Source organism: Lontra canadensis, unplaced genomic scaffold, assembly GCF_010015895.1.
Source record: "Lontra canadensis isolate GAN:19392208 unplaced genomic scaffold, GSC_riverotter_1.0 scaffold93, whole genome shotgun sequence".
NCBI classification, from domain to species: Eukaryota; Metazoa; Chordata; class Mammalia; order Carnivora; family Mustelidae; genus Lontra; species Lontra canadensis.
In genome coordinates this window covers 2,989,798-3,007,610 of record NW_022631087.1, presented here as the reverse complement: position 1 = coordinate 3,007,610, position 17,813 = coordinate 2,989,798, and the positions used below count along the sequence as shown (strand labels likewise).

The 17,813-nt window shown below is 45.8% G+C and overlaps 1 protein-coding gene across 2 annotated transcripts in view; it reads right to left on the bottom strand.

Annotated features, from left to right (window-relative positions):
• Positions 1–17,813, bottom strand: part of BTBD11 (BTB domain containing 11) — a 291,628-nt gene that overhangs the window by 18,427 nt on the left and 255,388 nt on the right. For both annotated transcript variants that reach the window (XM_032836534.1, XM_032836535.1), the window contains 2 exons: positions 5,044–5,149; positions 475–577 (listed from right to left, as the gene is read on the bottom strand). In XM_032836534.1, the coding sequence (XP_032692425.1) occupies positions 475–577; positions 5,044–5,149 (209 nt within the window). The remainder of the gene's footprint in view (positions 1–474; positions 578–5,043; positions 5,150–17,813) is intronic.

Genomic DNA, 17,813 nt, shown 5'->3' with positions numbered 1-17,813 from the left:
TTAAACAACAACTCCCCCTTCCTTCCCTGCTCCCAGCCCCCAGCCCTGGGCTGCCAGCATCCCACCTTTGGTCCCCGTGAAGCGGACCACTCTAGGTACTACCTGTAAATGGAATCCTACAATATTCATCTTTTCATGCCTGGCTTATTTCTTTGCATAATGTCCCCAAAGTTCATCACGTTGTAGCATTTGTCAAAACTGCCTTCCTTTTTAAGGCTAAATAAAATAATATATCCCACACTTTGCGTATCCATTCATCTACTGATGGACATTCGGGTGGCTTCTACCTTTCGGCCACTGTGAAGGATGTTGCTGTGAGCACGGGTGCACGAGTGCCCTCTGCTCTTGAACTCTTGGTTTGGAAAAGATCATCTTCCCATCCAGGGAAAGTACCACCAAAATTGAATTTCAGAGAACGGTAACAGCAATGGCCACACTCCTAATTCAGCTGCTTTTGAAGCTGACAGTACGTACCTGGGAGAGGCCGTGAATAACAACACTTTATGAGCATAGAACGGTCTTCCTTCTACCAGAAAGGTAACATCGGACATTTCTTTATTGTTCAGAAAATGAGGATCTAGAACGGAAGGGGGAAAAGGGTAGCTTTAGTGAAAGAAGGGTGACATGTGCATTCCTCTTCTGGAAAGTGCCAAGAAGAGCTAACAGGGAAACCATGGGGATATGATATTCATTGTCGAGACAGTGACCCAAAAGGGGACAGACAGAAACAATCACAGGAACATTCAAATTACTGAAATTCAGTCTTGCATAGGAAATCACAGCTGATTTGTGATTAAAAGTAGTATTTCCTCAGAGGAGACTCACTCCCAGCCTAATGCAGGTGACTTCCAGATGTGAAAAGTATGCCCACCTTGCCTGTTAAGAATGCCACCCCCCCACCTTTGCTCCTCCTTCTAGGGCTCAGCACCCTCCCTGCCTGATGGAAAAGGGGTTTTCCGGGTGATTCGAAATCCAAGCCCTTCTCTGCCAGAGTCAGAGGCACGTGAACCGGTTCCCAGCTCTCATCTCCCACAATAACAAAGAATGTAGAGCCGGTGCTTACTGAGCCCTTAGGATGTGCCAGGCACTGTGCAAGCTGGCAGGCACATGCGCCAATGCACTCGGTCCCGGGAGATAGGGACCCTTGTCCTTGTGCAGCTGGGGAAGCGGGCACACAGACATCCAAGCCAGTGACAGGTGGAGGAGCCAGGATTTGAACTCGGGCATTCAAATTGGAGCGCCTGCCTTGTTCAGCACTAGGATTCCTCCCACCCTCCCCACTCTGCCCCTATCTGCCTGTCATTTGAGCCACGGAGACCCACAGCTCCTGAAGGTGCCAGTCTGTCCTCTCCTTGGGGCTTCTGCTGCTTGGGGACATCCACTAACACCCCTAACCCTGACTGGGTGCGGCCTGCTCAGGTCCTAAGTCAGTCTGGACCCAGGTTCAAGGGCAAGGTGGGTCTAACCACTGGTGGGGCTTCCTCTTAGGTCACCCACCCTGAGCCCACCTGGGCTGCGCTGCCCCAGGGAGGACCTTTAGAGGACTCTAAATGGAAGATGACTTTTCTGGGGGTTTCTGCATCCAAGTTCTGAGTCTGAGGATGTGCTGTGTTCTCAGCTCATGGGAAGAAGATTCTTTCTGCAAAATGTGCCTTGCCCGGTGCCTCTGGTCCCATGAACGGCACCACCATCTACCTACCGCCCAAGCCAGGGATTCGAAGGCAACAGGACACCTTCCTCTCCTGGGCTTAGCCAGACAGAGTCTATCACAAACACTGGTTTCTCTTCCTCCTAAGTGTTTCTCGATTCCCCTGTTTCTCTCCACCCCCAATGCCATAGCTCCCCCAGGGCCACACGGTCTCTTGTCTGGGGACCGGTGGGAGCCTCTGTTGGTCCCTGCCTCTGTTCTCGGCCCCTCAACCTGATGGTCTACCTCACCACAGGCATCCTTCCTAAAAGCAGATCTGATCACACCCCTCTGCTCTAAACCTTTCCATAGCTCCCCAGAGCTCCCAGGAGAAAGTCCCAACTTCCTAACGAGGCTCCTGGTGATGGATCTTCTGTTGCCTTCTCTGGCCTCTCCCCAGTCACATCCCCATCAACCAGCATGCGTGCTGAGCCACACTAGTGCTAAACACTCTCCCCTCTGGCCCTTCCCCTGCTGTCCCTTCTACTCAGAACACTCTTCTATCCCCTTCCAAACCCCGTTCACCCCATGTGGTCTTCAAGCATCAGTGCAGACACCTTCCATTAGTAAGCCTTGCCTGATTCCCCCCGCCCTCCCCAGATGGACCAAGCATGCCCCACCTGTGCTCTCACAGCGCCTGTATGCCCCCTGGGGTGGGTTCTGAAGCCAGAAATCTTAGCTGTGTGACCTTGGGCAAGTTATTTAACCTTTCTGAGCCTCTGTCTCCCCTTCTGTTTAATGGGAATGGTAATACCCATTGTACATCTACATCCGAGTTTCTATGAGCATTACATGAACTTCTGCAAAGTACATAGCAACATGGCGGACACACAGTACTCATGACCCTTGTTCCACAGTCTTGTTCTGAGAGCCTGTGGAGGACATCAGGTCTCTTCTTAGTTGGAGGACCTGCTTGTTGCTGGGCCCTTCTCCAGGGCTTAAAGCGCTATCCTGAAATGAAACTCCTGCTGCTTCCTTTGGCTGGGTTTAGGCTGGGGGTTTAGACCAATCCCCTGCATTCCTGGGGGCCATGATGCCAGTCATTGGCCGCCCCCCGACAGTAGTACCTTGGACCCCTGGCCTGGCCCCACTTTGCCCAGACCCTGCTGTAACTTAGATCCAGAATTTGGATTCCTGGCTGACCCTCCTTTTCCAGCCTTCGAAGGTGAGGTGGCCCCTCAGCCCCCATGTGGCCCCAAAAGGTGGCCCTCCATTCATATTTCTGTCGCTACATATAGCTACCTCACTTCTTCCCATTAAAAAAACTTTAAACTTAGAACATATCAAAAAAGCATAAAACAGTCAAAATCACTTATAATCCCACTATCATTAGGTATTTTATTAAAAAACTCACACACTTCTGAACAACCCAGATAAAGAGAAAAGAGGCCACCAGAGACGTCCTCGGAGTTGACTAAAATTCACTTCTCCACTTGCTTCAAACACTAAAAGTTTGGAGTGACGTTCTCCTTCTGAGCAACCACCCCCTCTCACTCCCACTGCCTACCTCCAACCAGCCCCCACTCCTGTTTCCCAAATTACTCATGTCTCCTACCTGTGGTTCTTTTAACCATTCTCTCCCAGAATTCACGGGGAGGGCAAGAGGACAACGCAGTCACAGGAAAATCAGGCATCAGTGGGCTACAGTCCCCACCACTCCCTACTGTCTTATAGGGAACCCATTTCATTCACTTATATGGCCTCCTGGGTCTTCAGAAATTCCAGTCTGGGACCCTAGTCATGAATCACTCCTACCTAGCCTTTAAAGCAGGTCCCTAAAGGGCCACTGTTTGGTGACTTTCAGTCATCCTAGCTGGAAATGCTCTACTGAAGATGGAAGCCCTACGTTTTCCATCGTGCACTTACTCATAATTTTATTCTGCCCTTTTTCTCCTACACGGTGAGCTTTGAGCCTCTCAGGCCTGCCTGTCTTCTCTCAGTGTTAACCCCTGAAATTCTAGTGCTTGGCTTGAAAATGAGGCCCTTTTAATTGTGGGTAAAGGAAAGCTCAGCAAATTCAGGAGGAAAAAAATGTTCCCTCCTTGCCTATAACTAGAGGAAAGCAGATTTTATGCTGTGTCATTGAATGGCCCTTGCAAATGCTGGCTCTAACGAGGGTATCTTGTAAAGGCACCGAGATGTCAGACAGGATTCGCTATGGCCTGGGAGCGTAACGAAATGTCAGTCTCTGAAGTCTGTTAATATGATTGGTCTTTGCAATGCGTTGCCCTGATAACATTTTAATTAACACCTGCTTTCTATAAGGTAGAAATATTCGTGGTTTTGGTACATTGTACCCAACGGGCATAAAGGAAAACAGACAAGATTTGACTTGGTTACTAACTTTTTTGTTTTAGCAAAAAGTGGCTTATTTACATTAGCAAGTTCTTCAGGACTTTTCACTAATTTTAACTAGCGCACCTGTTCCAAACGTAATGGTTTTGTTGAAGAATCGCATTTTCAGATGCTCCCATCTCTCAAAGGCTTCCCAGTCTTTACAGGAAAAGTTCACAGGAAGTAGGAAAGTCCCCAACCTTCACTAGAAAAGGCATTCTTTATCTTTCATATTTTATCATTTCCCAGGCAGCAAGGAGAAAGGCCCTTGCAGCAGAAGCCTCGTGTATCAGGCTTCAAGGCAGCCAAGCATTGCTTTGCTTTTTTTTTTTTTTTTTCAGACCGATCAGCCAGCTTATGGTAGCCCCAGGATCCTCTGAATGAAATCAGTGCTCGGTGAAAGGGTTCTTCTGGAAAATTCCAGAAGCTGGGACTGCTAGGCTGGGGCCAGCCCTATGCCATGTCCAAGCAGAACAAACAGGGATTACTGCTACTTGGATGGGATCTCAGAGTGATTGGTCTCCTCAGCTCGAGTACATTCCGTGTGTGCGTGTGTGTGTGTGTGTGTGTGTGTATGGGAGCACTGTTTTCTCTCCTCCTCGGTCTGTGCAGAGGGACTGCATTAGAGGAACACTGCTGGCCTGTCACTGTCCCCTGCTTGTTCCTCCTCAGGGAGGAATGGGGACTTCTTAGAGGGGAGAGTGGGGACGGGGGTAGGGTGAGGGCTGTCTGCACAGCTCAGCCTTCCTTCACAATGGGGAAACCACCTGTGCAGGAAGTGCCTGGGCCCTGGGTCTGTCTGTCTGTCTCTGTGGGACGAAGTCCTTCAGTTAGAGGGATGAGGTATTGGCCAGTCTCCTTGTCCACATTTTCAAGGTGCAGTCTCCGCTATCCTGTGATCACTGGTACCACCATCTCTACCTGCCTGACTCCTGTATCCGTCCTCTGTGCCCTCCAGCACTGCCTAAGATTCTCTAGGGGACTTGGCTACCTCTGTGGCCTCCAACCACAATGCCACTCACCCAGGCGCGAGGTCTGCTTGCGCTTGATCTCCGTGAGCTTGGGGATGGGGTAGGGCCCGTAGCAGTGGGTGAAGATGACGCAGAGCTGCTGGCTGATGACCTCGTTCTGCAGAAAAGAAAGAAAAGTTCACGCTGCTGGGCCCTGCACGGCCTCATCCAAGCTGTCAGCAGGTATGCCTGCCTCCCAGGCGAGAGGGGCCCGAAACTTCTGGCAGGTTCCAAGGCCCCCCACCTCTCCCTTGGCCCCTCCACCAGGCCTCACATCAGTGTGCCCAGCAGGCCCTGCATGTGCTCGCTGTGCTGGTCTGTGGTCTGTTTCTGGTCTGTTCACTGGTGAGAGCTTAATTTGTAATTAAATCCTTCTCCCTCGCTCCAGTTACCACCCATCAGAAAGCAAGTTTCACAGCTCTCAGCGTGGAAAATCAGTTTTTACCCCAAACACACCTTGATCAATACTCCGTAATGCTAGAAGCAGCGAATTATCCTGAAAGCAGCAGCAGGAAGCCCTTGTGATCCCATGACTGCTCTCCCACACCCAGACACAAATGCGCCTGATTCAGCTTTCCTAGGAATGTGATTTTGGTGCTGAGGCATATCCGGATCCAGGAATGCTCAGCTGAGACACTTGCTCCCAATAAAGGGGGGAAACGAGTCCTGTGGTACAGAGCGACAGCTGCCTCTGATCGCCCAGGAACAAAGGAGCCTGTTTCTCCTTGCCCCGTGTCCTTCGTGTTTTCGCCTCTCCCCGCTGGGCCCCGCTGCTGATCATTAATCTGCCTTCATCTGCAGGTGCGTGGGAGGGAAGCCATGAATCACGGCATCTGATGCTTTTTACTGGGTGAAGGGGGTTGAAACCAGGGGCTGAAAATGGGGGTGAGGTAGAAAGGCATTTACAATATATTAAGGAAAGTAGGTTACAACACAGTGTGTACCGTGTATTTTTGGAAATATAACCCTCTACACATATATACTCAGACTGACAGGTACAGAAAACATCTGGAAGAGTAGGGTTGCCCCCTTTGGGTGGGCTCACGATGTTTTCCCTTTTCAGTTTTATCTGCATTTTCTACGACCACGCACAATAAATATTATTATTATTTTTTTTTTTTTTAAAGATGGGTTTGGGGCCACTGATGACGTCCGTGGTTTGAGATATTCTTGAATCTGTTTCATCGTGCTTCCGAAGCGGAAGGATACAGCTCGACACATGAAAAGAGAATCGACCGTTTGATTAAAGACACCACGATGCCTGGGGCGTGATCCACACAGGTGCCTACAGGGATGCAATCAATATCGGACAAAGGAATTCTGCTTTCAAAGATGATGTCTTAGGACCAAAAAGTGTTAAATGCTCCTCTCAACATCCACAAAGCGATGGCCTGTCTCATGGCTTCCTGTGGTGTTTCTCAAAGTGTGGTCCCTGGACCAGCAGCATCAGCATCCCCTGGAGTCGTTGGAAATGCAGATTCTCTGGTCCCATTCCAGACCTTCTGACTGAGAAACACTGGGGGCGGGGCCCAGCAATCTTGATTTGAACAAGTGTCCTGGTGATTCTGGGGCTCTCTTGGGTTTGACCTGAGCTACAGCTGTACATTTGCTTCCCCTGGTCTAAAGCCTGTGCCTCAAGATGGGTTCCAGAGACCACCAGCAGCAAAGAGGCCTGGGAGCCTGTCAGAAAGGCAGATGAGCACCCCAGGCCCACTGAGTCAGGATCCATGATACCGAGCTCTGCCCATAATTCACAGGCACACTAAGGTTTGAGAACTGCCATGCACTGGGCACAACTATGGCCCCCTGGAGACTGTAGTCCCTGAATCCCTGGCACTGAGAATACTGTGAGATAGCACGCCTGCAAATATGTTCCATTACAGGGCAAAAGGGGCTCCATGAGGGTAATTAAGGTTACTAACTAAGGTTTAAATTGACCTTAAAATAAGTATATTATTCTGGATTATCCGGGCAGGCCCACTGCAATCACAAGGAGCCCTTAAAATTAGAGGCAGAAGAGGATTCAGAAGGGATGGGGGAGAAGAGGAAGTCAAGGGATTTGAAGCCTGAGAAGGACTTGATGTGCTGTTGCTGGTTTCCAGATGGAAGGGACCCCATGGCAAGCTTGAGTGGGGGAGTGCGGGCAACAACTCTGCGAGAGAAATGGGACCCCCCAGTGGCAGGCAGCAAGGAAGTGGGGCCTTAGTCTTACAACCACCAGGAAGTCAATTCTACCCAAACCTAAATGAGCTTGCAGGTGCATTCTTCCCTGAAGCTTCTGGAAAGGAACACAGCCCTGTGGATACCTTGACTTCAGGTCTCCGTGAGACCCTAAGCAGGGAGAGAAGCGAGATACTGTATCTGGTTTCCGTGGAAACCACAGAAAAACAAGCAAGTGTCTAACCACCTCGGGTAACGGAATGAAGGAAGATGTACTTCCTGGACTTGGTGGCCTGTGGCAGAGGCCTGAGCAGCCGGTGTTCTTCTTTGGTGGCTCATTGATTGATTGGTGGTGGTGGTGGTGGTCTAACTTTGTGTGTGTTGTGTCATCCGAGAAAGTAAAGGGAAGGGCTGGCCATGTCTGGTCTAAGGGGACAAGCCTCAAATAGGGACAAGTTACCTGGGAGGAGCATCTGTGCCCACTCCTAGGGGAGGGCTGCACACAGGGACTCCACTCCAAGGAGAACAGGTGGGAAAAGGGGAAAAGAGTCAAGTCTGCAGGTGAGAAACTTGACAGGTGCCAACCTCAGCCAGGTGATCCAGGTCAACGTTGGCAGTGAACACTCAGGTTGAGAGTGTGTGCCCTTGATGTGGTGGGAATGGCACTTGACCTCTGTAGTCCTCTGCTCTAAACCCACAACCCCAGTCTAACAGCAAGAAAAACATTCCCTCTTCCATGAGAGGGCATCCTTTATGGTATATTTGATTAGGACTCCTCAAAATTTGTCAAGGTCACCAAAAAACAAGTCTGAGAAGTGGTCTTGGCCAAGAGAAGTAATGTGGTGCTCTGGATGGGATCCTGGAGCAGGAGAAGACATTAGACAAACACTAAGGAAACAGGAATAAAGTAGGGAATAATGTCTCAATGTTGGCTCATTCATTAAAACAAATGTACCACGCCACTGTAAGATGTTAATAATAAGGGAATGTGGGTGAGGGATTGTGTGGGGAACCCTGTGCTGTCTTTTCAATTTTTCTGTAAAGCTAAAGCCATTCTAAAAAATGAAGTCTATTATTGGCCAAAAAAAATCCCCCTACCCCCTGAAGAAACAGGATGATTATGATGAAAGTATTAGAAGTTCAGGAGAAAGGGAAAGAGGAAGAGTCAAGGGTCAAAGTGGACACTGGCCATTCCCTGGGCTTTAGTCACGTATCCCTTAAAGTTCTCATGAATGTGAACATCACGCCATGTGCTAAGCAATGTAGCCATTCACGCGGTAATTCTTTCTTCAACTATTTACTGGGCATCTGCTAAGCGCTGGACACCATGTGAAGGTTGACGGTGATGCTCCCAAGGTCAGGACCCAAAATGCTACCTTTCTCAAGGCTTTCAGGCCACCTCTCTTTCAGACATCAGGCCCCCCCAAGAGAAAACTCCCCACTCTATCCTTGACTTCCTCTGGGTTTGTTGAGGTGTCTGCTCTGTGCCCTTTCCTGTACCCTTCCTCCAGATAGAGGGGTTGTTGGTCTCATTCCCTCTAGTTCCCCAGCACCCAAATGAATCACAACTCCAGGAGGGCTCCTCCGAGCAAGAAGGGGTGCTGTAATTAGTATCAGTTAATAGCTCCAGTGGGGAGAGACCTGCTGGGTTAGATGGTCAGTTTGGGGTATCTGTTGGGTTTGGTTAACTCTGGCCTCCAACTGGAAGGCAGCAGAACGGAGGCGTGGATAGGTGGGGTAGGTGTGCTGGGAAGATACTTATACTCTCCTCTGAGTTGTACATTTAAGAGAAGTACTTTTAGGTGAAGGCGTGGGCGGGGGATGGGTGGGCGTCTGGCTGAGCTGAGTACATGGCACCTGGTTAGCGGTGGTTACTGGTATGCTGCTAGGTACCAGCCATTCAGATCTCTCATGGAAAATGCTGGGTGTGCACCTGGTGTGAACTTCGGACTTGAGGACTCAGAACTGTGTGGCTCCATAGAATGAAAGGGGAGCGAAGTGAAGTTCTTATTGCCACGGTTGGAAGGCAATGCCTGAGAGGGGCACCTGTGAATTTGGGGATGACATCTTTCCTCTCTTCCTCAGACCCTCATTTCTCCCCTAAGAAGACACCAAAACATTTTCTTTTCTTCAGAAAGGAATGCTGGGATTGATCCCCAAGTGCCTTTTTAGGGGAATTAGGCAGGGGTTCTACACAGTGGTAAAAACATGGAGCAGTGGGGCCAGATGGGGTTGGGTCCCAATTCTGGCTCCTTGTTCACTAGCTCTGTGACCTTAGGAAAGTTACTCAGCTTTTCCGGGTCTTGGCGTCCTCTTCCAAAGTGGATTAAAAATATCTGCTTGCTGAGGTTGGTAGGAGAACTAAAAAGGATCAGATCACAGCGTACCATTAGACTGAACCAAAGGAAAGTGCCGAGATTTGACCATTTTTGTAACCCCTCAAATGAACAGCAATTTCCTACAATTCAAACCAATCTCTCTTTTTCTAGATTCTAAAATGTCATACAATTAATGGCAGCTTTTAGGGAGAGAGGAAAAAAAAAAGAAAAGACCTCACTGCATTAAATATACACATCTGTTTTCAAAGACCCATTTCAAATTGTGAAATGCTAAAAGGTGAAAAAAGCCACATCTCAAAATCAGGAGATGCTGGAAATACTGTTACTTTCAGGGGGACAACGGCAGTGAGTTCTCTGCCTCAGTCCATCGTCAACAGTGGTTTGTCCCTAGATGGGCCCTCCCTTGTGGGATATGCTGGGCTGACCTGTGAGCAATGGGCCTCTCTCTGCTCGAACACACCTGGAAAAGGTATGGGAAGGGCACCAAAGAGATGGGAGGGGCACCAGAGTTCCCTGAGGTCAGCCAGAGTCCCACATCTGTCACTGGAATTGTGTACAAAATGAAATCGAACACACAATAAAGTGCTTTTAAATAGTCACCTGTGTATTTTGATATGTCCCCTCTATTCACAGCAAGTGATGCAGACTTTCTGTTTATGGTAGTACTTTAACATTTCCTTTCTAAATGCATTTAACAGATGATAAGTTGATGTAAAGGAAAATATCAAGCAAATAATAACCCGTGACAGTATCTTTTAGTAATGAAAGGGAAATCAGACATTCTTAGATGAAGGAAAACTTAGAGAATTTGTCACCAGGAGAATTCCCCTAGAAGAATGGCTAAAGAAATTTCCCTAAATTGAAAGGAAGGGATAAAACAGTAAGCTTGGAACCTCAGGAAGGAAGAAAGAACATGGTAAACAAGAATATGGGTAAGCTAATAGGCCTTCTTTCTCCTCTTGAGTTTCCTAATTACATTTGATGGTTGATGCAAAAATTGTAACACTGTCTGTTGTGGCTCTAAATGCAGGTAGAGGAAATATTTAAAGACAATTATGTCATAAGTTGGGGAGGGCAAATGGGCATAAAGGGAGGCAAGGTTCTTTATTTCACTTGAACTAGTAAAAAGATGGTACCAGTAGAATGTGCTGTTACATATATATATAATGGAATACTGCAAGCAACCACTAGAAAAGCGATATGAAACTATACAAAAGCTATCAAAAAATTACAGACAAATAAAAATGGAATTCAAAAATATGTTCAAGTAGCCCATAGGAAGGCAGGGAAAAGAAAACCTAAGGAAGAGAAACCAAACAGAAAACAAAAAATAAGATGGCAGACGTAAGCCCTAAAATATAAAAAAATACAAATGGTCTAAATATACCAATTAAAAGACAGAGATTGGCAAAACGGATGAAGAGCTCAACTATATGTTGTTTACAAGAAATCACTTTTTAAAAAATGTTTTGTTTTTTATTAACATATAATGTATTATTAGCCCCAGGGGAAGAAATCACTTTAAATATAATGAAAAAGGCAGGTTGAAAGTAAGAGGGTAAAAAAAATTATGTAAACCTTAATCAAAGAGAAGCAGGAGTGGCTGTATTAATATCAGATAAAGTGGATTTCAGAGCAAAGAAAATGAACAGAAGCAGGGAGGAGCATTATTTAATGATAAAAGGGTTAATTCACCAAGAAGATATTGCAGTCCTAAATGTGTAGGCACCCAAAAATAGAGCTTAGATGTGTCTTCTATGTGATTCTGAGAGAACTGGCAGGAGAAACAGACAAATCCACAATTACAGTTGGAGACTTCAACACCCCTATCTGAACTGATAGCACAGGGAGAGAATCTGTAGGCTACGAAGACTCAACATCACCATCAACCAACAGAATCTTCCTGAAGCTTATAGAACACTCCACTTGACCATAGCAGAAAACAGTGTTTTCAAGTGTCCATGGAAGATATCACGATAGACCATACGTAGGGCCATAAAGCCAAACTCAAAAACTTAAAATGATCAAGTAATACAGAAGGTACTCTCTGACCCCAGTGGAGTCAAACTAGAAATCAATAACAGATAATAAGAAAATTTCCAAACATTTGGAAACTAAACAACACATGGCTAAATAATCCGTAAGTCAAAAAAAAAAAAAAAAAAAAAAAGAGAGAGAAGTTCCAGGGGGAAATAAAGAATAACACGGAACTGAATAAAAAATGAAAATAACATCAAAATTTATGGTACACAGCCAGAGCAGTGTGGAGAAGGATATATACGGTATAAAATGTATATATAAGAGAAAAAGTCTCAAATCAGTAATCTAAGTTCCTACTCAAGAACCTGGAAAAAGAAAAGCAAAATAAACCCAAAGTAAGCAAATAATAAAGGTAAGAGCAACCATCGATAGAGGTTAAAACAGAAAAATAGTAGAGAAAATAATGAAACACAGAGTGAATTCTTTGAAAAGGTGAATAAAATAAACACACCTCTAGGAAGACTGTCAAAGGAAAAAAAAAAGAACACATATTAACAAAATCAGGAATGAAACAAGGGCTAGCACAACAGACTATAGACATCAGAAGATAAGAAGGGGGATTATGACGAACAACTCTACCCACATAAATCTGTCAACACAGATGAAATGAACCAATTCCTCCCCCAAAAAGTACCCCAATGCATCCAATATTAAATAGCTCACCTGAATAGCTGTATAGCTATTAAAGAAATTGAATTCATAGTTGAAAAAAACTCTCCCCCAAAGAAATCTTCAGGGTCAGATTGAAAAGGAAGAAATACAACTATCTTTATTTGCAGATGACATGATTATCTAAGTAGAAAATCCCAGTAGATCTACAAAAAATTCCTAGAATAAACGAATCCAGCAAGGTTGGAGAATACGAGATAAACATAGAGAAATCAATTGTATTTCTTTGTCCTAGCAACAAACACATGGACAAAAAATAAAAATATATACAATTGCTCAAAAAAGGGAGAAATACGTTTAGATAAATCTAACAAAACAGGACTTGTATGCTGCAAACCCCACAGTATTGATGAAAGAGATCAAAGGCGATTGGGATGCCTGGGTGGCTCAGTCAGTTAAGTGGTGACTCTTGACAGCGGCTCAAGTCATGGTCTCAGGGTCATGAGATGGAGCATTGCGTTGGGTTCCCTGCTCAGCAGGGAGTCTGCTTTAGGATTCTGCCTCATCCTCTGCCCCTCTCCCTGCTCTCCCTCTCTCTCAAATAAATAAATAAATCTCAAAAATCAAAGATAATCTAAGTACATGAAGAAATACAATTCATACACTGAAAGATTTAATATAGTAAGGAGGTCAATTCTCACTGTATTGACCTAGAGGTTGACGCAACGCCCATTCAAATTTCCGCAGGATTTGATTGTTGTTTGATACAGTAAGTTTAAAATTTATATGGAGGGGGCGCCTGGCTGGCTCAGTCAACAGAACATGTGACTTTTTATCTTCAGGTCGTGAATTCTGGGCCCACACATCGAGGGTAGAGTTTAATTGAAAAAAAAAAAACCCACAAAATTAATATGGAAAGCCAAAGAACATGGCTAACATCATTTTTAAAAAGAAGAGTAGAAAAAATTAAAAAAAAGAAGAATAAAGTGGAAAGAGTAAGTCTGCCTAACTTCCAGATTTATTTTACAACTACACTAATCAAGACGGTATGGTTAATGGTGGAGGGACAGACACACAGATCAGTAAAGCAGAGCTGAGACCCCAGAAAGAGACCCACATGAATATGCCCAACTCGCTTTTGACAAACGTGCAAAAGTAATTCAATGAAGGAGAGACAGTCTGTCCAATAAGGGAAGCTAAGATACCATCCATAGGCAAACCAACAAAAACACACAAAAACCAAAAACCTTGATGGAAGTCCCACACCTCACACAAAAATGAATGCAAAATGACTCAGTAGAAAACATAAAACTAAAATTTCTAGGAAAAAATATAAGGAAATATTCATGATTTAGGGCAAGGCAAGGAGTTCTATTACTTGATGCCCAAAGTATAATCTCCGTAAAAAAAAAAACCACTGATCTATTAGATTTCCTCAAAATTAAAAGCTTTTGCTCTGTGAAAGACCCTGTCAAAAGGATTAAAAAAAAAAAAAAAAGCTACTGAATGGGAGAAAATAGGTGCAGACCACCTATCTGACAAAAGATCTGTCTCACTCAAAATCAACAGCTAAAAAGCAGACCACTTAATTAGAACACAGGCAAAGACACAAAGAGACCGTTCATGGAAGAGGATGTACAGATGGCAAATAAGCACATGAAAATATGTTCAACACCGCGAGCCACTTAGGGAAATGAAAATTAAAACCACGAGATGTCACTTGCACATCTATCAGAATGGCGAAAATAAAAAAAAAAAAAGCAGTAATGGCAAACTGCTAGGATGTAGAGAAATGGGCTCATTCCTACTTTGCTGGTGGAAATGTCAAATGGTACAGCCACTCTCCAAAACAGTTCAGCACTTTCTTTAAAAACGAATCACACAGGGGCGCCTGGGTGGCTCAGTGGGTTAAAGCCTCTGCCTTTGGCTCAGGTCATGATCCCGGGGTTCTGGGATCGAGCCCCACATCGGGCTCTCTGCTCAGCAGGGGGCCTGCTAACCACCCCCTGCCCCCGCCGCCCACCTGCCTCTCTGCTTACTTGTGATCTCTGTCAAATAAATAAATAAAATCTTTAAAAACAAAACAAAACAAACAAAAAACCCCAAATCACACAGCTAGCGCCATACAACCCAGCAATCACACTCCTGGACGTTTATCCCAGAGAGAGGAAGACATACATTCGGATGAAACCTTGGGCACGAATGTTTAGAACAGCTATATTTGTAACAGCTTGAAACTGGAAACAATTCGGCTGTCCTTGACCTTTGGTGGGTGAGTGGGCACACAAACCGTGGTATGTCTGTGCTACGGGCTACTGCTCAGCAATGACAAGAAACAAACTATGAATACATCCAACAACCCAAAGAATCTTCTGAGAATTATGTTGAATGAGAAAATCTCATTCTAAAAAGTCCCGTACCATATGATTCCACCAAAATTACATTCTTTTTTTTTTTTTTAAAGATTTAATTATTTATTTGAGAGAGAGAGAAAGAGAATGCGCGACCAGGAGGAGCAGTGGGAGAAGGAAAGAGAATCTCAAGCAAATTCCAGGCTGAGCGTGGAGCCCGATGTGGGGCTCAGTCTCATGACGCTGAGGTTATGACCTGAGCCAACGCCAAGAGTCGGATGCTTAACTGACCGCGCCACCCCAGCGCCCCCGAAATTACATCCTTGAAATAAAATTAGAGAAATGGAGACCAGATTAGAAGTTGCCAGGGGGTAAGAATGGGGTGGCAGCTGAATGGAAATGGGTTTGGCTGAGAGTACAATATGAGGGAATCCTGTGGGGGGATGGAAATTCTCTGCGTGTTGGCTGTATCACATCAATATTGTGGTTGTGGTTTTTACCATAGTCTAGTAAGATACTGCCAGTAGGGGAAACCGAGCAAAGGCTATACAGTGGTATATAAATTGCATGTGAATCTATAATCTCAAAATCAAAAGTTTAAAAAACTAAGATGTTTCAATTAAAAATTGAGAAAAAATAAAACTGTGTACAAATCACAAGAAAAAAAAAAAACCCACAGATAAGGTCTTGTCTCTAAAACCTCCAGCGGTGTTCTAGTCACCGCGTGTGGAGGGACACCACACTTTTCACCATGGAGAATGACTCCATGCAATCTGATTTTTTCCTCTGATTCTTATTTGTCCCCCTGCCTCAGTGACCTTGCTCTTTTTCCTGTCACCTCAACACACCAAGCACGTTTCTGTTAAGAGCCTCAGCTCCCCACTTGGAATGCTTTTGCCCCCCAGACCTCTGCATGGCTGGAGCTTTTTCCTCACTTCGGTGGTTGTTCAAACGCTACCTTCTCAGGGAGACCTTCCTTATACCTTGTCTACATTATGCCTTGCCTGACGACCCCCCCTGCAGACACCGTATAACTGTTTTTTTTTTTTTCCTAGTGTGTATCAAGCTCTCACTCTCTTTTGCTGACCCATCTCCTTGCTTACCAGGTGTCTGGCCCTCCCTTGGACAGAGCAAGCTCCAGGAGGAGAAAGAATGTGTCTGTCCCATCACCACTGCGGCATAGTCAGACCTGGTGACTGTGGAATGAATCAATGCTCTGGGGAGTTACGTGTGGGAGAAATGGACCAGGAACTTTCTTTAAACAGATGTATATTAAGAAATGGCTGTATTTTTCTGATCCTGGAAAATCTAGAGACGCTGAATTCCTTTGAAGGTAAAATTTAGAAGAGGGAGAAAAAAAAAAACAACATACACACACCTGCAACCAGATTTCAAGTAATGTACGAATGAGCACAAGGCAAAGATGGGAAGGCACATGCTTTACTTATAGGACAGCTGTATTTCTGCGAGTTGACCAGAAAGTGAATTTATTTCTGGGATTTCTATCTCCTTATCCACTATTTCTTATCCATCCGATAAAACCAGATACCTGTCCACACAGAACCACAGACGTGATGTGAACAGGACTCCTTTAATGGAAGGAGAAGGAACAATGCCGACTGGTCCTCCAATAGGACGCAGGGGAGGGCAAGCTTTGTAGAGCTATCTCAACTCTTTGGATTTCTCTGCCCCCATCTTTCTCTAGTCTTCTTTTGACCGTAAGGATATCACTCATGCTCTGGGAATGCTTGGATTCACACCATAGCCATGGGAAATTGATCACCTCTTTCCTCCTACTGCCAATATACATAATGTGTAATACCCCACTTCACCAGTAGGGATTGCCACTGAACCCCTATAAGAGCAAACCCAACTCTTCTGAGTGCGCCATCTTTACCAAGTGGCCTGCTCCTGACAATTTGTTGCTCCTGCCTCATCCCTGGGTCTCTCCACCCTTGAAGATCACTATGGCTGATGGGGAGCAGGCTCTAGTCCACATCTCCTGGCAAAGGCTCCTCCCTTCTTCCTCACAGCCCCGCCCCAGCCATTGGCTGTCCTTTAGGGGGTAGTAGCTGAGTGGGGCATAAGGGGTCTGCTAGAGTGTAGTAATGTTCTCTTTCTTGGGTTAGGTGCTGACCACACAGGTCTATTTCACTAACATGAAAACTCATTAGGATCTATAGTTATGATCTGAGCACTTTTCTATATGTATGTCACACTCCAAAACTCCAACTTACTTTAACTTACTTTAAAACCTATGGATTAGGTTTACTTAATATACAGGATGCCTCAATAATTTCTGGAATTCCTACTATAGCCTAAAAATGGAACAAAGACCAAGAAACCAAAAACAAGTTACAAACTCTAACTCTGGGGCGCCTAGGGGGCTCAGTTGTTAAGCATCTGCCTTTGGGTCAGGTCATGATCCTGGGGTCCTGAGATCAAGCCTCACATCGGGCTCTCTGCTTGGTGGGAAGCCTGCTTTTCCCTCTCCCACTCCCCCTGCTTGTGTTCCCTCTCTTGCTGTGTCTCTCTCTGTCAAATTAAAAAAAAAAAAAATCTTAAGAAAAACAGAACAAACAAAACAAACAAACAAAAAAACCCAAACCTCTAGCCCTGGGAACAGATTTAGGAATGTTTTCCACTGAAGTGGCTTCTTAGGTAATTGCTAAGGTGAAAGTGCACTTCATTCATTCAAAGTTGGAGGGCTGAAGAGTGAGGGGCAGGGAGGGTTTGGTTTTGAAGGCTTCCATCAGGTTTTGCTCTCTGTGGAATCGCTGTGGCTTGTTATGCAAGGGCTGGCACTCCTGTTCCCACTTTGGGTCCTGGTGGGGCTTCCATTAGGTGCAAATCCTGCCCACAGGGGGCCCTGAGACTCCTGACTGAGGCTAGGCTGCTGATGAGAATATCTCATGAGAGCTGCTCTGGACCCCAGGCCAGGTGCTCCGAGGCTCGAAGAGCAGACGGGCCGCGTTGCTGCCACTTTGCTGCTGGGCCAACACTGCCATCCCGAGAAAGGAGCTCCCTGTGCCCCTCTCACTCTTTGGACAGCCTGTTGGCCCAGCCTGGCAAGGGGAACCCATGCTGCCCTTTAGGTTCAGAGACCCATTCCTCCTGAGACTTCAGGGGCCTCACTGTCTTAGAGGGAACCTCAGAGTTCTAGAAAGTGTGTTCTGGAGCAAAGGGGTAAGAGGCTGGTGCTAGAGCCAGGCTGCCTGGGTTCAAGCCCAGCTCTGCCACTTAACTGTGTGACCTTGGGCAAGTGATCACCTGCTCTGTGCCT